The sequence below is a fragment of the Dama dama genome, chromosome 12 (genome assembly GCF_033118175.1).
Source record: "Dama dama isolate Ldn47 chromosome 12, ASM3311817v1, whole genome shotgun sequence".
NCBI classification, from domain to species: domain Eukaryota; kingdom Metazoa; phylum Chordata; class Mammalia; order Artiodactyla; family Cervidae; genus Dama; species Dama dama.
This window is the reverse complement of record NC_083692.1, coordinates 99,716,227-99,737,815: the sequence shown is the minus strand read 5'-3', so window position 1 is coordinate 99,737,815 and position 21,589 is coordinate 99,716,227. Positions and strand designations below refer to the sequence as shown.

At 44.4% G+C, this 21,589-nt stretch overlaps 1 protein-coding gene across 3 annotated transcripts in view; it reads left to right on the top strand.

The window, feature by feature from the left end:
- The window catches only part of MCC (MCC regulator of WNT signaling pathway), a 300,929-nt gene extending 288,747 nt beyond the window's left edge, over nucleotides 1–12,182 (top strand). For all 3 annotated transcript variants that reach the window (XM_061158216.1, XM_061158217.1, XM_061158218.1), the window contains 2 exons: nucleotides 8,208–8,330; nucleotides 10,005–12,182. In XM_061158216.1, coding sequence (XP_061014199.1) covers nucleotides 8,208–8,330; nucleotides 10,005–10,185 — 304 coding nt within the window. In that variant the 3' untranslated portion in view covers nucleotides 10,186–12,182. The remainder of the gene's footprint in view (nucleotides 1–8,207; nucleotides 8,331–10,004) is intronic.
- The last annotated feature ends 9,407 nt before the right edge of the window (nucleotides 12,183–21,589 follow it).

Here is a 21,589-nt window from a genome sequence, read left to right as displayed (position 1 = left end):
CACAGGGTTCTGTTCTGGGAGAAAAATCTTGGTGTGGGCTGAGAATGGATAGGATTCCAGGGTCCAAGGGGGAAGGTGATACCAAAGCCTGGGTCAAGCAGGGCTTTAGTCAAAGTAAGACCGTGGACTTGATTCTAAATGCAGTGCAATAATATGATCTGATTTGTCATATTAGAAAATTCCTCTGGCCGCTTTGTGGAAACTTGACTGCGGGGTACAAAGGTGAAGCAGATAATCCAAGTAGGAGGCTCCGGTGGTGGCTGAGATGCGAAACAGTGGCAGCTTGGAGCTGGTGGTGGTGGCAGGCATGGCCCCCATCTGCGGGGTCTGCTGCCGAGCGGACACGCAGGATGAAGGAAAGGGGGGTCAGGGCTCACTGGAGACTGGTGTCGGCCACTGGGCAAGAGGTGCTGCTGAACACCTGAGGGGGCAGAGGCGTGGATGGGGCACACCGCCCAGTTCTCCTTCGCACCTGCTGAATTGAAGATGCACATGAGTCAGGAGTTTTTAGCACGTAGGTAGTTTTTAGGAAAATAAATGGGACTGGAGAGAAGCAAGAAAGGGTGGGCTATAAAACAGAGTCCAGGCCCAAGTCCCAGATACTCTCAGCAGGCAGAGGTGCAGAGGACAGGGAGCCAGGGCAGATGCCAGGCACAGCCGGTGAAGTGGGATGGAAGCCAGGCTTGAGGGGAGGTGGAGAAGGTGCTTCAGGTCAGAGCGGGACAGACTGCAACACCCAGAGCCCCGGTGACCTCGGGACAGTTGCCAGTGGAGACAGAAGCCTGGCTGGGGGTTAACCAGTACATGGAAGGTGAGGCAGAGGAACCCCAGAAGGAGACAATTCTCCCAATTACCAAGCAACTCCAGGCCTGGTGGGCACGACTCCCTGAGGCTGGGTCTGATGGGCGCTCCTCTGGAAGGCGTCCTGGCTAGTGCCGGCCCCGCCCGTCCCCCGGCTGTGGTGGCAGCACCGCTGCTGGTCGTGACCTGAGGGGAAAGCAGCCCTGCTTCCAGATCCGCAGCCACGGACAGCCTCACCGCACAGCCTGCAAGGCCGTCTCCTGCCCGGCTGCCCGCCTGGCTTTGCTTGTCACCTGCAAACTTCCACCACGAGTCCGCCCCTCAAGTCCCCTGAGGATATGCCTCTGCCAACAACTCTGTGCTTCCCTTAAAACAGATTAAAAGCACCTGTGGCTAGAGTAAGATTCAGAAGACCTTTCATGACCAAAAATAACCTTTTAGGGGTGAGAGGGTGGGAAGACCTGTAAGTGAAACCTGTAGTGTGCTGGGACACGTGGGTTTTGGTGGTACTAGTGGGAGCCAGCAATAAAGGTTCATAATTGTGAGGGCTTACTCCCAGATGTTCAAGTTGGTTTTAAAAAAGGCAGAGGAACCAGAGATCAAATTGCCAATATCCGCTGGATCATCGAAAAAGCAAGAGAGTTCCAGAAAAACATCTATTTCTGCTTTATTGACTACGCCAAAGCCTTCGACTGTGTGGATCACAATAAACTGTGGAAAATTCTGAAGGAGATGGGAATACCAGACCACCTGACCTGCCTCTTGAGAAACCTGTATGCAGGTCAGGAAGCAACAGTTAGAACTGGACATGGAACAACAGACTGGTTCCAAATAGGAAAAGGAGTGTGTCAAGGTTGTATATTGTCATCCTGCTTATTTAACTTCTGTGCAGAGTACATCATGAGAAACGCTGGGCTGGACAAAGCACAAGCTGGAATTAAGACTGCCGGGAGAAATATCAATAACCTCAGATATGCAGATGACACCACCCTTAATGCAAAAAGTGAAGAGGAACTATAAAAAGCCTCTTAATGAAAGTGAAAGAAGAGAGTGAAAAAGTTGGCTTAAACCTCAACATTCAGAAAACTAAGATCATGGCATCTGGTCCCATCACCTCATGGGAAATAGATGGGGAGACAGTGGAAACAGTGTCAGACTTTATTTTTGGGCTCCAAAATCACTGCAGATGGTAACTGCAGCCATGAAATTAAAAGACGCTCACTCCTTGGAAGGAAAGTTATGACCAACCTAAATAGCATATTAAAAAGCAGAGACATTACTTTGCCAACAAAGGTCCATCTGGTCAAGGCTATGGTTTTTCCAGTAGTCATGTATGGATGTGAGAACTGGACTGTGAAGAAAGCTGAGCGCCGACGAATTGATGATTTTGAACTGTGGTGTTGGAGAAGACTCTTGAGAGTCCCTTGGACTGCAAGGAGATCCAACCAGTCCATCCTAGAGGAGATCAGTCCTGGGTGTTCATTGGAAGGACTGATGCTGAAGCTGAAACTCCAGTACTTTGGCCATCTCATGCGAAGAGCTGACTCATTGGAAAAGACCCTGATGCTGGAAGGGATTGGGGGCAGGAGGAGAAGGGGACGACAGAGGATGAGATGGCTGGATGACATCACCGACTCAATGGGCATGAGTTTGAGTAACCTCCAGGAGTTGGTGATGGACAGGGAGGCCTGGCATGCTGCGATTCATGGGGTCGCAAAGAGTCGGACACGACTGAGCGACTGAACTGAACTGACTGATACTGCAGGCCAGAAAACAAGGCAAGGATGGCACAGTTCTGGGCATTCCAGAAAATTCTGTGTGAACGCACTGCCACTCAAGGGGCAAATGGCACATGTAGTGTTTACGTTGTACCTTCTCATCTACATGGAGCCTATGAAAGTGCTTCTTCTAGACTTATTACCTAGACAAACCATATAAATTCTTTCTTAACTGAAAGCCAAGCAGATTTGAATTAGAAACTACAAGGAACAGGATATGAATGGTTGAGGTGTACGGCTTATAGCATTTTTGAAGTCATCCTTGGAAAATCTGAGTAAAGCTGTATAGTCTTCAGTAGAACTGTGCATGTAACTTTGCATAAAAATTCAGAGTTCAAGACAACATGAAATTCATCTGTAGACCCAGGTAAAAAGCCCAGTTTTCAAAATTTGCACAAGAAGAAGAAGTCACCTGAGGCATTCATTTTTTACTGAGGTATGATGGACTTATATTATATTAGTTTCTGGTGTACAATGTGATGATTCAGTATTTGCACATATTGCGAAATGATCACTGTAGTAAGTCTGGTTAACATCTGCCACCATAGTTACCAAAAAATTTCTTATGATGATAACTTTTAAGATCTTTCTTAGCCACTTTCAAATACACAATACAGTAATAGTAAGTTTAATCACCATATTATACACTATACCTTCAGGACTTATTTTACAACTGGCAGTGTGTGCCCTTTAATCCCCTTCACCCATTTCGCCCACCTCCAACTCTCACTTCTGGCAACCACCAGTCTGTTCTCTGAATCTGTGAGCTTGTGGGCTTTTTTTGTTTGTTTGTTTGTTTGTTTTTGGTTTTTTAGATTCCACATACACATGAGATCATACAGTATGAGTCTTTCTCTGTTTTATTTCTATGTAGCATAATACCCTCAAGGTATTATGTTGCTGCAGATGGCAAAGTTTCACTTTTTTGTGGCCAAGTAATACTGCATTTTCGATACATACCACATCCTTATCTGTTTATCCACTGATGGGCACTTAGGTTGTGCTTGTATCTTGGCTATTGTAAATAGTGCTGCGGTGACATGAGGGTGCAGGTATCTTTCCAAGATGGTGATTTCATTTTCTTTGGGTACGTACCCAGAGGTGGGATTGCTGGATCATGTTAGTTTTAATTTTTTGAGAAATTTTCATTCTGTTCCTTAGTGGCTGCACCAGTTTACATTCCCACCAACAGTACACAGGGTTTCCCTTTTCTCTGTATCCTTACCAAAACTTGTTATTTCTTGTCCTTCTATTTTTTTAATAATAACCATTCTGACCAGTGTGAGGTGGTATCTCATTGTGGTTTCGATTTGCATTTCCCTGATTAGTGATGTTGAGCATCTTTTCACATGCCTATTCGCCATCAGTATGTCTTTGAGAAAATGCCCATTCAGACCTTATGCTTATTTCTTATATTTTATTTTATTTTCCATTCAAACCCCAGGTTCTGCTCACTTTTTAATCTGGTGGTGGTGTTTTGTTTTGGTTTTTTTTTTGCTGTTGAGTTGTATGTGTTCTTTGTGTATTATGGGTGAAAGTGAAGTCGTGTCTGACTCTTTGCGACCCCATGGACTGTTAGCCTACCAGGCTTCGCCATTGGATCTTCCAGGCAAGAGCACTGGAGTGGGTTGCCATTTCCTCCTCCAGGAGACTTTCCCGACTCAGGGATTGAGCCCGGGTCTCCTGCACTGCAGGCAGACGCTTCACCGTCTGAGCATCAGGGGAGCACTATGGGTACTCGTGTTCGTGCTGTCCCTCAGTCGTGTCCGACTTTGCGACCCCGTGGACTGCAGCCCGCCAGGCTCCTCTGTCCATGGGATTCTCCAGGCAAGAATACTGGAGTGGGTTGCCATTCCCTTCTCCAGTATTATGGGTACTAACCCCTTATTAGATAAGACATGATTTGTAACCATTTTCTCCCATTCAGTAGGTTCTTTTCATTTTGTTGGTCTCCTTTGATGTACAGAAGAATCTAATATAGCCCCATTTCTCTATTTTTTGCTATTGTTGCCTTTGCTTTTGGTGTCAGATTCAAAAAACCATCACCAGGATTGGTGTCAAGGTGCTTATGTTCTCTTCTAGGAGTCTGATGGCTTCCGGCCTCACCCATTAACCTAACACTTGAGTTACTTTGTTTTCTACGGTGTAAGACAGTGATCCAGGTTCATTCTCTTGCATGTAGGTATCCAGTTCTCCTGTGACCATTTATCTAAGAAACTGTCCTTTCCCTGTTGGGTATTTTTGGTTCCTTTGTCATAAATTGACCATATATGCATGGGTTTATTTCTGGGCTCTCTATTCTATTCTATTGATCACATGTCTATTTCTATGCCAATACCATGCTGTTTTGATCACATGGAGCACTTCTTAAAACTAATTCCTGGGTCTCAACCCAAATCTACTGACCAGAATCCAGGGCCACCCCCGGCACTGTCAGTACAGACGCAGGCTTAGAGCAGTCCTGTCCACATCATGTGTGTGATCTGCGTTTTCTAGTAGCTGAGAACTGTTAAAAGCAGGGACATTAACATATTTAGCCCAATTGTATCCAGAATATCGATACTATCATCTTAACGTATATTCAGTATTTTTAGTTATCTTACATTCTTTTTTTATATTGAGCCTATTCTTGGCTGCACTGGGTCTTCGTGTGGGCTCTCTCTAGTTGCTGAAAGCAGGGGCTACTCTAGTTGCCGTGTGCGGGCTTCTCTTACTGGGGAGCACGGGGTCGAGGACGTGTGCGCTCTAGGAGCAGAGCTTCGTAGCTGACCTCTAGTGGGCTCTGGAGCACACGCTCAGGAGTTGTGGCACGTGGGCCTATTTGCTCCGAGGCATATCAGGGGTTGAACCTGTGTCCTCTGCACTGGCGGGTGGATCCTTTGCCACTTAGCCACCAGGAAAGCCCCAGCGGGTACTGCACATTTACAGCACACCTCAGCTCAGACTGGCCATGTCTCAAGGACTCAAAGGGCTCCTGCCCCTCGGAGGCTGGTGTAAGGCGGCTCTGGAAGTGTTACCGTGCAGGGTTTAGCGTTTCAACCCAGACAAGCAACCCTGGAGGCATGGCTCTTACTGGAGGCGGCTGCCTCAATCAAACACAACAAGTAGAAAGTAATTAGTGTTTTAGGTTTGAGTTTCAGCCTGTCTTTGTGGCTTTAAATAAATCAGCATCACAGTTCTAGAGTTTGAACAGCAGTTCACTCCTGTCTGCCTTCCTGAGGCCTGAGGGGTTCAGGGAACAGCTCTCAGCTTCCAGATGTGGCTTCCTACCCCCAGCCTTGACCGTCTCCCCCACTCCCCAGGGTCGGGGAGGGTCTGTGAAGGCTTCTCTTGCTTCCCTGGGTCCTGTCCTCACTGGCGCTGGCCACAGGCCCCAGGGCAAGAAGCCCTTTGCAGTGTAGGGGCTGGGAGATCCTCATTTTCCGGAGCTGGGCAGGTGCGCCGTGTGGCCCGTGGTGGGAGCGGTACTGCTCCGGGCAGTTTTATGTTAGCAATTTGAATTCACAGTTAGATGTTAAATTCTCTTCATAATTTTCTTCCCTTTTGCACTATCAATCAACTCTAGAATAAAAGAATCAGAACAGTAGCAAAATGTAAAAGGATAATTCTTCTCTCTTTACAGTCACAGGGCCGAGGGGGCAGATCTTCCATATGCTCTCCTAACTTCCCGTGGGCTGACAGGGCCCTGCAAGGCTGAGGCGGTGGTCTGGGCAGGGAGGCAGGAGCCGCCCTCCCCAGGTGCCAGTCTCATCCTGGTGGGAGACGGTGCCACTTAGGATCCCAGTGGGAACTGCAGCCAGATCTGAGGAATTCCTGGTGGCTGCCGGGACCCAGAAGCCTCAGCAAACAGGAGGCACTAACCGGGAGGCTCTGCAGGAGGCTCCTCCTCTCTTGAGGGTGGGAGGAAGTCACTGGGTGTGACGCTCACTTTTTCAAATATCTTTCTTCCACCATCCTCATGCAAGTGGGCCTGCATTTTTGTGTTGCAACACCTTTCTTCATTAATGAATTTGGGAAGCTGCAATTGCACTTACAGTAGCTGGGGGCAGACCATGTCAAAGATCAGATATTTGAAAAGCCAGGAGGGGTGAATCATGGCTGAACCCCAGAGCTCCTGACAGTCCACCCCCTCGAGGTGACCCCCACACACCCATCCTACACTTTACAAAAGCATCCAGAATTGGGAACATTTCAAACAACTTGAAATGAGCAGAAAATGAAAGCGTCCCATGCCCTCTTTGCAGGAGTTCAGCACTGTTGGGCATTTAGACTTTTCGTCGTCTATCACAGTGTATCAGATATTCATGTTTCTGCAAACTTGTGGCATCCAATAGAACTCACCGTTTTCACTTGACAGTATATCAGATGACCTTTCCATTCCAGGGCACGTCAGCCTGCATTTTTTATTAACTGCAGAGCATTTCAACAGAACTGAAAGCAGACTGTAGCTTAACCAGCTCTCTGGTTGTTTCCCATTCTTAGCTGTTCTAAGCAGTGCTGCAGTGAATCCAACTGTAATCTCATGTTTCTCTAAGATCCCTAGAAGTTGCTTAGTCAAGGGATATGTTCATTTTTTATTCTGCTAGATGCTGCCCGACTGCCTTCCAGACTCATTGTGCTCATCTACATTCCTCACACACCCGTGAGTTTTTCTTAGAGGAATGTCTTCCATAAATCCTGGTTACTTGATATGCTCCAAGGTACCACATACCTTCAGTGATTTCTTTTCACTGCTGCCGCTGTGAAACTGTCTCTCGGGCATGGCGCTGGGGATACACAGCGCAACAAGCTGAAGAAGGTCCCTGCCAGCCTGGAGCCTATGTGCCAGTGGGGAGCTTGCTGAACCAGTCACGCAGGCTGCGCTGGCCTGTGCCAAGCGTGCTGCATACAGAGGGACACTGTGCCAGACTGGGGCCTCGGGAGGACGGTGGCCAGTCCCGTCCCCCTGCCCGTGTCCTCCTCTCATAGGCAGTAAGCGGACGGGATACCCCAAACCTCCCAAGTCAGTCAGCTCGGGTCACTGTAGTAGTAAAGACCCAACAGACTTGAAGCCAAGGAGTAGGGGGAGTCGAATGAAAGTGCAAATATAACCTCCATCCTTTTTAAATGTGGGAAATGTGATCAAGGACTTTCACAGAGAACCACCTTTTCTATTTTGCAAGGTAGACTCCTCTTGGTTTCACTGAGTAGGGACCTGGCCCAGGTAGTGCCCAGACCCGGTGTGTGCTCTCGAGCCCCCGGTGGTTCCGGAGATGCTGAACAGCGTGGCAAAGGGCCTGAGCCCAGGCCCGGGTTCTGCGGGCAGGCTGCGCTCTGCTGGCCCGCTGGCCTGGGTCTGCCTGGAGAAACTTCTCCAGGAGCTTGGAAGAGGAGAAACAACTTCCTGTACTGTTCCTCCGCGACACACACATCTCTCAAGGTCTCTACCATTAAACAGAGCCGACCCAGCAGGCCTTCAGGATCACGGCAGCCAGGTGCTGGGCTCCTGGGCCCTCTCCCCTTTGCTCAGGACTCCGGGCTTTGGACTTGGCCGCCTAAGTCGTGCTCCACTCTGCCCCCGTCAGGGCAGCAGCCCGATCCATCGTCTCCGTTACTAAATGGCGTGTGCTTCATCTCTCCTTGATACAGAGAGAAGAAGTTAAAGGCCAGAGTTCAAGAGTTGGTGAGTGCCTTGGAAAGACTCACAAAGAGCAGTGAAATCCGACACCAGCAATCGGCGGAGTTTGTTAATGACCTAAAGCGAGCCAACAGGTACAACCTCACTGTCCATAATCCAAGTGGTTCTTGGATTTACGCACCATAACTGCCGGGAACTGACTGTGGACAATGGTATGTCCTCAGCCGCCTCCTTGGAGCGCACTCCTCCCCGGGGCTTCATTTCCCCGTGTTCCACAGAAACCTGAGGAATGCTCTTTAAAGAGGGCAGATGTAGCCAACCACGGTCCCCTCTTAGCACTTCAAATAGGAGAGGTTCTGAGAAGTCATACAATTAAAAACAAAAGTCAGCCTAGTTTTAATCCAGCATTTTCCAAACAAAACTGGCTACACAACGTTTATTTGAGCAGCATTCAAGAATCAGGAGGGGTACTTCAGGAAGCAATGCTCTAAGATGGGACATGACACCTTGACACTAACAAAAAAAAAAAAAAAGAGGACCTCAAAGTTTTGTTCTTTCAAATTATCAATAAAACTTGTCTATTAGTTTCTCAAATGAGATTTTTAAGGTTTTATTCATTTACCAAAAAAAAAAAAAAGGAAAAAAAACCCAACTCATGACATGTAACACAAATGACATTTATTTTAAAAATCACAGTTTTCCAAAAAGTAATTAGAAGAGGGGCACTGTTTTTACAATTTTGCAAATATTTTTAATGTCTGCTTTAATAGAAGACAGCTGGATTCTCCCATCTGCTTCCACAGGCAGCGTGTTGTTTTGAAACATTCTAAGAAAACCCAGCTTCACACAGAAATAAAGGACCTCACATTTCCCTTCAGAAGGCTTTGGGAGTCCTGGGCTTTGAGAACCTGGCACTATATAGAAGGGAGGTGGGAGTGCTGTTTTGAACCAGAGAGGGTGTGGGGTGATATAGCTCTGATAGCTCAGCTGGTCAAGACTCCGCCTGCAATGCAGGGGATCCAGGTTCAGTTCCTGGGGTCGGGAAGATCCCCTGAAGAAGGGAACTGCTACCCGTTCCAGCGTTCTTGCCTGGAGAATCCCCAAGGACAGAGGAAGGTGGGTCCCTGGTGTGGCAGAGAGTCAGACACGCCTAAGCACAGCACAGGGTATGGAGACCCCCGCCCTCATCCCCCAGAGACCTGGGTTTGGCTGGCAGCATTAGTTCACAGCCTGTGAGCTCTGAGTCTATCAGCCACAGCATCAAGGACAGCTGCTGGGGCCTGTCTGTCCGCATGCTATGGAGGTGACTTAAGATTGCAGTGTTGCAACGGACTGTAAGCAGCCTTGGAACAGCCAACAGACCTACTACTTGTATTTCCGTGACAGATTACTGGGGTTAAGTCAATACGTGAGTGACCGTGAGTGCTGCAACCCCTGTTTAGTTGCTAAGTCGTGTCAGACTTTTTCGACCTCATGGGCTGCAGCCCACCAGGCTCCTCTGTGGAAATCCCATAGGATTTCCAAGGCAAGAAAACAGGGGTGGGCAGCCATCTCCTTCTCCAGGGGATCTTCCCAACCCAGGGACTGACCTTGCGTCTCCTGCGTTGGCAGGCGGAATCTTTGCCACGGGGCCACCAGGAGAGCCCAAGTGTTGAAATACTAACCACCTGATTTCAAACTCTTATTTAGGAGGCCCAGTGGCCTCTGTGCTTTCCAAGTGGTACTTACCAGACCAGGTCACCCAGTGTGTGTGTCTCAGTGCTACTTAAGATAAGCCTTCATTCTCATTTCCCTCTGTGCCCACATAGCAACCTGGTGGCTGCCTATGAGAAAGCAAAGAAGAAGCATCAAAACAAACTGAAGAAGTTGGAGTCTCAGATGATGGCCATGGTGGAGAGACATGAGACCCAAGTGAGGATGCTCAAGCAAAGGATAGCTCTGCTGGAGGAGGAGAACTCCAGACCTCACACCAACGAAACGTCCCTGTAGTGGGCACTTGAGCTCCACGGTTCTGTCCGTGGAAGCTAGAGTCTAGCAGTCACTGAGGACGGGGCCTCAGAGGACAGGACCTGTCGGGAGGACAGGGAAGGTTGGCAGGAAGGCGCCCTGGACTCAGCCTCGGGGCAGGTGGCCCCGGTGTGCGGTATAGACTGTCCCCCGAGGGTCCCGCCCTCCCCTCCTGGGCTGCAGGCGGCGTGGGGACTCCTGCCCCACGCACTGGCTCCACAGGGCTTCCTGCTGCTTTCAGCACGGGCTCTGTCCCTTACCCACATTTTCTGTATCCGCGGTATAATCCAGGCATCATCTGTTTGATTTCCCAGTTTATTGCAGCCTTACCTCGAGCATCTCACATTTCTCCTTTCTCCTTCTGGGGAAAACTGATGGGGGTTGGGGGTGCAGAGGGGAGACGGTGCTCAGCATCTAGAACTGCTGCTTCGTTTCCTGCAACCAGGCTTTGGTTTTCAAGCACCAGGTGTCAACTCTTAGGAGGCGGCTGTCACTCAGAGGTGTTCCAGGAGGTTGATCACAGGCGGACAACACACAGGTTTCCTTCCAGCCCCAGGTATGTTGAGGCTACAGGTAGAGCAGCTGGGTCTGAACAGCTCTGAACGGGAGAAGGAAGACCTCCTTGACCCCACAGTGGAGATGGGCACGGGCAGGGAACACTCTTTAGACAGGAATCTCCCTGTCCCAGTGCTGCCTTACTAACAGCTGGGAGAGTCCTGCTGATCCGTGTCAGGGACCTGAACTGTCAGGAGAGGCACATTAGTGCTTTCCCGGACTCGGGCACCGCAGAATTGCTGTTCTCCGTGTATCAAAGCTCCCTGACTGAACGTGCTGATGGCTCCGGACCTGCCTCTCTCCCCAGGGAAATGTTCTGCAGCTGACCCTCCCTCTGAGAGACTGCTACCGTGGCACCAGCTCAGGAGTGCGCCCCTGCTGTTCCCAAGGGCAGAGGGGGGGGAAAGCTGAGGCGGCCGCCTCTTAGCCCCCAGAAACGTGGCAGTGGGTGGCAGATGGTGATTCCACGGGCGTCAGTTCTAGCAAAATGGTGACAGGACTGGGCAGGACCAAAGTACCTGAATTCTTTCAGGAAGGTCTTCCATTTGAAAGTCAACTCTTCACCCCTTTTCTACTGTAATGTTCCCCGTTGCAGTTTTTCAGTTGTCACCACCCTAGGCTGACATAACATTTTAAAGGACCACTTGCCATTGTTTCTGAAGACCCACCCGAAGTCACTTAGAAGAAAGATACCCAACGCTACAGTTCAAAAATCTGCTTACGACCAGATCACTGCATTCATGTCTTGGAGTCAGTGAGCTGTTCTCAGAGGCAGGACGCAGATTCCACAGCCTTCTGTCTGACAGGGAAGGACACCCCAGCCACCGTCTGCAAAGGCAGAGCACGTCCATCCCCCAAGGACGCTCCGTCCTGTCTCAGGCCAGCAGCGAGGCCGCCCCATCTTCAAACAGTCATCGTCAGCTGGTCTCAGGCCCAGCTCTAGGGTGCTCTGGTCACTGCAAAGGCCCCCACCGGCTTCTGTTTCTGTTATATAAGGTAAACTTCGTCCTTGTGACAGTAAGTCAGTTTTTACTCTTTGGATAGGAAAATGTAATGACCCAAAAGTGTGTTTTTAGAAAAAAAAAAAAGTGTAGCAGATGAAACTATTTTTCCCACTTGCCCAGGGGAAACATCTTCCTGAAGCAAAGCAGGCTGTGAAGGGCAGGGACCAGGCGTCATGTCACACAGGTGGAGGCTTTCATCCCCACCACCACTGCAAGGGAGAACAGAGCCTGCCTTCTAGACACATGGAGCTCATCCCAGACCTGGGCAGTCTCAGTTCCCACGTGATGAGCCCCTGGCATTACTGATCCTACTTAGCTCATTTTGAATTTATATTTCCACATAATACTGGTTGGGTGAACACTTTCCCTGGCAAAACTGTTACTTTTATAAATGTGTAGAATAAAAACTATTAAATAGTTGATTACCTTTCCTTGTATTCTTCACATACTCCCCAAGACTCTTGTTGAAGGTGAACTGACGGGCACTTGGTTATTATGCTAATTGCAAGGCTTACTAAAATCGCACTGATGAAATAAATGACTGCAGGTGCCTGGATCATTTTCTTTTTTTTTACAACCTGAATTCTTCTTTCTAAATAGGAACAGGTTTATATTAACATCTCCATCAGAGGTAAACAATGATCCTCATTATCTAACTTGAACAAGGTTAAAAATGTTCAGACTTTCATTTTCAGTTGTTTGAATCCAGTTTCCTCAGTGGTTGCCCCTTTTAGGCAGTCACCCTCGCTGTTCAGTTTGATCTCTGGCTCTTAAGAGAAATGGGCATGAGAAGAAAAAACTCATTTCCCAGTTCTGCTGGAGTGTAACTTCCCACTACTACACTGAGGCGGAACCTCAAGTGAGAGAGAGCTCTGTCTGGTGCTGTAGTGCCGCCCACACAAGCGCCAACCAAACGGACCTGATGTCCTGTCAAGCCCTCGTGTACCAGCTACCCAAGCTGCCATGGGCTGGTAGCAGCAAGACCCCCTTTTGAGATGATACCCAAAGTGACATGGTTGTATCTTAAGCGATCAGACGGTTGGGATTTCTCATGCTCGCCCAACCTCACAGATATTTTATCATGGCCCATGCAGGTAATTAACTGTTGTGTATTCACTCCCATCTGCTGGCATGCCAGGTTTCTGAGGTTAATACCCATGCTGCCAGAAACTGGAATGTTAGAATTAAAAAAAAAAAAAACCCAAGTGCCAGTTAAAACATGGTTGGCTAATTCTCTTGTGAGGTGATGTGTAACTTAGGAAGTTTTCCTGAGCCTCTGCAGCCAAGCTTTACAGGGACCCCGGAGAACTGGACGCTCTATTCTGGGAGCCAGTGCGCGTTAAGAGCCGAGGAGACTTTCTTTTTAGGATGAGGACAGCAAAGAGTCTACTGTTCTAAGAAAATCTTGAAATCACCGGTAAGTGGCCTAGTTCCCACCTGCATACAGATTACTATTTTAAGTGAAAAAAATGCCTCATAGTTACCCATGGCATGAATTGTTTCCTATGGCCCATAGAAATTATCCTGCAATTATTTTTAAATTCTATTAAATATCTTAAAGCTCTCATGAGTTGGGGGTGCCATGCTTGTGTTTTGAGTGAAGTAAAGACTATAGAAGTTTACCCACTTGTGTTATTAATGACTTCTAATTTAAAGTCGTAAGCTTTTTCCATAAATTATTTGCAAATGTATAGCTGGAAATGTGTCTCATCCATGAAAGTATGAATTAAAAAGATCATGTTTCCTAAGTTTACAGTCGCACCTATTTCCAAGTACAGCAAACAGCTTTTAATTAGACAGTTTTTAGAGGTCAAAAGGGGAAAGAATTCTGATGACTGCAATTTCTGAACTGAATTTAATTAGGATGCATCCCATAGGGCTGCCAAAGATTTTGTGGGCGGGAAAGAAGCATGAGAAACATTATTTTTTCTGCACCAAGGGGCCGCTTGGTAACACTATAAAAAATTCTGAAAAAAAATCACATTAACAATTATTTTTCTATTTCTCCAATGGAATGGCCTACTTGACAGCAAAGATACTATTATAACCTTTCACTGAGGCTTGCTGGGCACTACTCTGTAGAGGCATCACTTGTTACAAAACACAAATTATGTCTTCTTAAGTCTACCCAAATCCTATTCTAGCTAACTCAGATCTCATGTTCACACAGGCCAGACTGTAGTTAGCAATTATTGTCACCTTCTAAGTTCCTGTTTCTCTTACCTGAAGTTAAATTTCTGAAGTTTGTATTCACTAGTGAATGAATGCCTTAGGCTGCCATACGGTAATTTTCCACAACTGGCACCAAAATTATCAATTAATGTAATGCTGGCTGTAGCTACCACAGCATCAAGGAGCACTCAGTGGCTGTTCAAATATTAAGGAAGTGGAAAAGGATACAAGTTGAATAGCAGCTGTTCACACATTCTTGTTTTCCTAATTCTTATGTAGAGAAAGATACATTTGCATACAGACAACTATTTTTGGTGAAGGGTTACACTGCATAAACTCTCACACTGCATCTGAGTGAGATTTTGCACATGACCAAGAAATCCTTCCACCCCAGTAACAGCAACTGCTACTGGACAATCACACCCTTGGCCCAGCAGCACTGATTTTTTTCCAGTCAAGGTTGGTACAGAAATCACTCATCCGCTCATCATCTGAAACATCAGCTCAGCAGTACAGAGCATGCTAGAGACAAAACCCCCTGATATCCATGACCTGCTGATTCACTCTGGCTCTACTGCTCACTTCCGCACGGTTCGGCAAATCTAGTCCACGGAGAACATGTTCTCTTTGTGGTCCACACTCACAGTGCCCACGGACGGCCAGGTGAATGGGAGCCCCAGTATTATCCATCTGCTTCTGTGTGAACCCAATGCAAAGAGGATGAGACATGTTCACTTTTCTACTTCTAATCAGTTTTTAGACATTGTCAAGACTGACTGACTTTGCATGTGATTTTAGTTTCCTATTATTTGAAAATGTGCTTTTAAGCCGCTTGAATGTACTGTCAGTTATTGAAGCACATGTGACTAAGTCTGCATTTGTCAGTATTGTTCTACTGTATTAAAATCTCACTTTAAGGTTGACACTTAACACTGTACCATACCTTGTAATTTTTTAGATGCTTCACTTGTATGCTTTAAATGTTTCCAGATGCCTTTAGGTTTAGCTGCTGTAAAGTAGCTTTGTGTTATTTGATATAGAATTGTTTTTTAAATAAAAACTCCATTTATTTATACAGAGACATTTATAATATTTTACAAACATTCTTATATTCTGAATAAATATTTCTAATATTTCTAATTCCATAATGTGCTTTTACCTGTATTCATTGAAGGATATGACTCTCCTTCTGCAATACCAACATTTAATGTCAAACATCACAGGTTCGGTAGTTACATCGCGAGCCCTTATCAAAGCGGGAAACTAGACAGACTATTGGTCAAGATGGCCACGAGCCAAAGAAATCATCACCATCTGTCACCGATCTCCATGGGCTACCTTTCCAAATTTGGATTGAATGGGGAGTTAGTTATCTATCTAAGGATCTAGATCTTTTTTCCTTTTTAAAAAATGACTGAAAGAAGAAATATAACTGTGAGCTGGAAGGTCATCCATGACTATAAAGAAGGATGGTGAGCAGCTCTGCATGGTGTCTGTCAGATGTCAGTTCTCATCATCAAAGCAAAGTACCTTTGACAATAAGAGTATGACACAACGTTCCTCTTTTATTTTTTTGGCTGCAGCATGCAGAACGTCCCTGACCAGGGATAGAATCTGCACCCCCTGCACAACAGGGAAGTCCTTTCTTAAAATTTTTTTTAAAAACTGCTATCATATATCTGAGGTCTTTAGCAAAGAAGAATGGTGTTTCTTTGACCCCTGAGATCCAAGGACTGGAAAGCATTACATTCAGAAAACCCCGACTCTAATACAAATTTAAGAAATGCTGGATTTATGTATTTAACTCACAATACAACTTTGCTTTGAAAGTCAACAACCAAACTGTAAATTGAGATGGAGAATACATACCAGTTACTTTCATTTTTTGCAGACACCTTCTACCTTTTAATATTTCTTCCTATCATATAAACATACCTTTATCTCACATTTGTCATTTTTTATCGGTCCAAAGAGATGCAGCCAAAATATTAGCAACTTGCAACCTACAAGTATCAGTAGCAAAAGCCAGGTTAAGGTAGTAATTAAAACTGCCCAAGTAGGCAAAATTTATTGATATTGCACTACAAAGGCTCTAAATTTAACATGTTTTTACTGAAAGCCAATATTTGAACAATCAACTGTAAAAATGTTTTAAAATACAAAGAAAGGAAACCTTCCATCATTCAAAAACTACATTTTTTAACATAAAAGGTTTCTCACTTCTCAACTGGTGTTATTTACATCAAAAGCTTTCAAAAGAGCACAAGTGTAAAGACAGAGAACTTAGTTCATTTTCTCAGTGGAGGGTACAGCTGACATTTCTAGTTGATTCTGAAAGTGCAGTAATCCTGCAAACATTTAAACTTCTGATTCATAAACATGAGTCACTGGAAATCCTTTACTTATGAGAGATACACTCAAGGTGAATGAAAATCAGTCCTTATCCTTTCACTGAAACTGAGCGGGAGAAAGGAAAACTACTTTCAGTCAGAAAGTAAAACTACAAGGTGTACCAACAGTGTTTTGGGGTTCCTTTTCCTAAATGTTCAACAATTAATCAAACCAAGCACCAGGAACTTCATTACTACCAATAGAATTACTCCAATGGTTTACCTACACAGCCTATCTAAACAGTAAAATGCCCTAGCAGCTAAAGTAATAAAACACAGTTTTAATTAAGGTAAAACTTAAGTGTTTCATCAATTTTTTCCTACCAAATTTTGTAGCTTTCAATTTAACATAACTTAGCATAAATACCTTCACCTTTTTCAGACTAAAACCGACTCCCAAGGGAACTGTTTGAAGCCTCCACATCTTCCATGAACATTATCTAGTCTCCACAGCACCAAAGATACTTCAAACCTTGCTTTGGAACTAGACAAGGAACATGAAGAAATCAATTCTTATTCCCTTTCCCATTCAAGCTAATGCTGATGATCACTTAAGTTAGTTAATACATGAACCACAATTTCATTTGATTCATCATTTTATTCTCAAAGAAGACTCTTAAATTTTCAATGACAACAGATAAAATTAAAACACCAAGTTGTATGAATCAATACTCAGAAAAGACAAATTTTTAAGTATAAGCTAATAAGCAAACTTTAAAAACAATTAGAAAAAATATGTATATTGTGTGTGTATATATATACACACAAATATATGTATATGCAAAATAGTTCATTCTCCTTCCCTCTTACTGAAGAAAAAATATGACTGACTCAGACAACAGCAGCAAACTCTGGGAGATGGTGAAGGACACGGAAGCCTGGGGTGCTGCAGTCCATGGGGTAGCAAAGAGTCAGACATAACTGAGTGACTGAACAACAATGTCTACAAAACGGGAGTCAGCAGTCTCCTGTCCTAAATTTGAAATAAAATGAACAAAAAAGTAAAAAGAATCAGTTCTTTGGGATCTTGCATTTGAAATTAAAAGGTAAGATCCAAACTCAAACCTAGAATGACCAGTAGAGACAGCAGTGCCCTGGGACAGCAGCAGAATGCATAGAGCAGCTCTACAGATGCGTTTCTGTGCTTCTGTATCAGTGCGTGTCGTACGTGTGAGACATGAAGGGTCCAAGCCCACTGCTAATCGTTTGTTGCCAAGGTATCAGAACTGACCGAACTGCTGAGGAGTAGTTAGTCACTACCTTTCTCAGCTTCAGTCACCACCGATTGTGCTTTCATTTCCTGTCATCCAGTCTATTCCTAAACATCACAAAAAACAAACTAAGCAATCATTTTACAAAGATCCAGCTAATCCCGTCAAGTGTGAGAAATGACTAACAATGAAGATTTGTGCCCCAAATGTTCCATACCATAGCTATAGACGTTTTAGAACGTCAGATTCAATGAATTGTAAGCACACTGAATGAAAATGTTACATCTTACCTCAAAAAGTCCACAACTGAAGACTTGATTTTTTTTTTTTTGAAGACTGTTAACTAAGACCTCTCAGAGACCAGAACACTGCTCAGTGCCCTACAACACAGAAGTTTCCCCTGTTCCCAAACCAATGTAACAGCTATGAAACTAAAATCAACAAGCCCAGGTGGCCACAGCCCCTCCTGACTGCTCATGGCCCAAGAGTCAAAGTTAAGATGCAATTATTACCTGTAAATTCCCACAGTGGTAGACTGACGAGAGAGATGCATCACAAAGAAAAAAAATTGTTACAGAAAGAAAAAAATGACACGAAGGGACAGACTCAATGGCCTCTTTCTGACCAGTCACCCCCAGAAAAGGATTCAGGAACAACAGGTCTTCAAAGAATACTCACCAGATAGAGGCCAATCACCACAAGAACACCCAAACACCAAATAAGCAGCAAGTGAGTGTTCAGAGCCGCCTTCTTCCACTGGACGAAGGGATTAAAGGCTACTAACAACAAGGGTCCACAGGAAACAAAAAACACAGGCAGCTGCCCTCTGCATCCCATGTCTTTCCCCAGAAGACAGTGACCAGCAACTACAGAGCCAACACGAGCACCCTGTTAATAAGGCCAATTCCTCTCAGGCTGTGCTGCCAAGCTGCCACCGTAACTAGACCACCCCCGCTGCTAACCACAGGAGACCCAAGACAAATGAGATTTCTTTGCTGGTGATTTCCTAAGGAACCCAAATTAAAGAGTCAGTTATGAACATTTTCTCAAGATAAAACTTGAATACTTCATCATAGTTTTTTATTTACACTTCTCTGTACTTTTATGGTAAAAGTCTGAGCGACAAAACTGATGGAAGCCAGCCCCTCACATCCACTCCCAGGCAGGGGAGGTAGCTTTCCTCTGCTCCCTAGCTACAGACCACCATTTCAGTAATGAACACTGCCATGGGAAACCAGGACCCCTGTCTGGGACAAGTGTACGTTCTGTCCTGCGGGTTACCGTGAGCAGCGACCGTGACACATGGCCAAGGGTGGCTGGGTATGCTCCGGGCTGTGGGAGAAAGCAGCGTGTCAGCACTTCAGTGTGGTTGGAGTCCTAAAGCAGCGTCAGCAAGGGAAGGACCAGAGTCTCAAACACTGACTATTAAAGGGAGAAAAATCACTTCAGATTTGCTGGACCCCTTGGCAACCATACTGAGAAAATAATTAAACCTGGAGCCAGAAAATGCTTGGTAATGGCCACACATGAGACTCTGCTTGGGCGAGGCAATGGTCACATTTCTGGCCTCATGCATCATACAGCACTTGAGAACTGATTTTATCTTCTAAAATCTCTGCCTTCTGTTTTCCTTGCCCAGTAACTATAGCTATCTTCCTCCTTCGGGGCACTTTTTACCCTATAACAATAAACCTTTCATATTTTTTGAAACTGATATCCAGAATTTGCTTCAAAAGCACGAGACAGAGCCTATACTGTCCATCTGTAATCTGCCTTCTTCATGACAGAGGTGGAGAAACTTCAAAAACAACTCAATTCTAAGAAGAAAGAGATGCTGAGAAAGCCCATCATAATCTCATTTTTACAATTTTCGGCAACTGTACAAACTGATTTTAAAGTCTAGTACATAATGAGGAACTCAAGGCTTCACCAAACTACCAAGAATAAAGTTTAACAAAACTTATTTTACTAACACCCATTTACCTAGAGACAGCTACTTAAAACATAAAGTAGATTGATACCTTCAGATAGAATGAGTTTGTCTTGTTTATCTTTAACATTACAGGAATACATGCAAGTCCCTTCCCCAGGCTAGAAAACACCTCATTCAAAACTGCTAGGTAACACCTAATTTTTCTTCAATCAGAAAATGTTAATGAGTCTGACTTTTTAACTATGATTAATATGCAAAGAAAAGACTGTACTGCCTCAGAGAATACAAAGACACAATGGATGTCAATCAAAACAAAAATCTCTGAGCTGCTGAGCACGCAGCTCAGAGGGCCACTGGTAAAAAGATAAAGATAAAAAGCCAAGAGATATTATCATAGTAAGAAAAATAACTGTAAAAAGTCTAATTTTTTTAACTGATTTTGCTCCTTACTGTTCAAATTAACTGTTGGAAACAAACCAAAAAAAGCAAGGGAAAAGGTAATGAAATGTTTTTAATTTTTTTTAATGCATACATGCACTCAGACCTGAAATTTTCTAAGACTACCACAATGTATTAAGTTTTATAGAAGAATTTAATCCTCCTTATGGAAGGATGCCATTCACTTAGACTTGAGGAGTATTTTTATATTAACACACAAATCACTAAAGACTTAAAAGACAATACCAACCCAATCTCATAGCATAAAATTAATATTGCTATACATCTTCATTTGTACTTACTAATTGATACTTAATGGAAAAATAATCCAAGTTCAAAGCAGCAAGCAGTGACCACCATTCCTTTACAGCATAGGAAACTCACCTTTTCATAACCATGAAAATCCAACTTCACTTTCAAACATCTTCAACCAAATTTCACCCATGCTACAAAAGCTCTAGTAGGATCTCACATGTCTCCAAATGCTCATGTCTCAGAACACCACTTTGAAATCTTAAAACCATTCATTTGCTAGTTCTGAACAAAAACTTGTGAAAGCATATAAACCATACTCCTATCTTCTAGATTATAATGGTTAAGTACAAAAACAATTCATTGAACATCTTACAAATCATTACAGTTATACATAGAAGCACCTAGGAAATTTAAAAAAATAAAAAGATTCACAGTACACTGAACCTTGGAACTAAGAATACTGAAAAAGTGGATTCAAAAGACCTATTTCTCCCAAAGACATAATCTGTAACTGAAGCCAACACAACTGCTATTCTCATCTAGCTTCTTAAAATGCAGCACACAGAAGTAAAGTATTGCATATTCAGCACACTCCCTTATCTATCACTTGATTTCTTCAAACCATGCTAAAATTTCTCAATCAAGAAATCTAGTTCTGTGCTAAGCATGGCCCTTTTCAAGGTAAGCTGAACACTGAGAATCTAATACACAGGTTCGAGGGAAGAAGTATAGCAGATGTACATAAAATAGGTACATCCAACTTATACATTTTCTGCATAGTTAAGTCACATCACACAAATAAATTTTAACTCATCTTTTAACATTTTTTAAATCTCAAACTGTCAAGAGAGCTAAAAGTCTCAATACCAAAATTACCATCCCAACAACACCCTTATTTTGTCCCACCCACAGTGCATTAAATGAAGCAGCCCAATAGCAATATTTAACCAAACTACCATAATCGAAAAGAAATAATCTGTTGGTTCTTGAAAAGGCTCAACACCATTAGAGGCCATAATTCTGGTAACTAATCTCTTCTGCTTTAGTGTCAAGAGCTGAAAATTTCAACTCAAGGCACCAGAAAGACTGACCAAAGCACTCACTTAAACAGAAAAAAACACATTCAAAATCACAAAAAATTAAATGGTTTCCAGACGGCAGTAAATGAGTGAAAACGATTCACCTGCCAGACAACCTAAGTTTCACTCCATTAAGAACAGAAACCTGGAATGCTGGGACCAACTATAAATATGGCTCAAGGAGACCAAAGCAAAGCTGCTGTATTCTTAGAACAGTTAAGAGCTTCCAAAGCAATCTTAAAATGCATTTTTAAAAGGTCACAGAAGGATTCACCAATTTGTCACATTAAAAGATGCAGGACAGTGGATAACCTAGTTCTAACACACTGCTAAAACTGAATTATCCTGC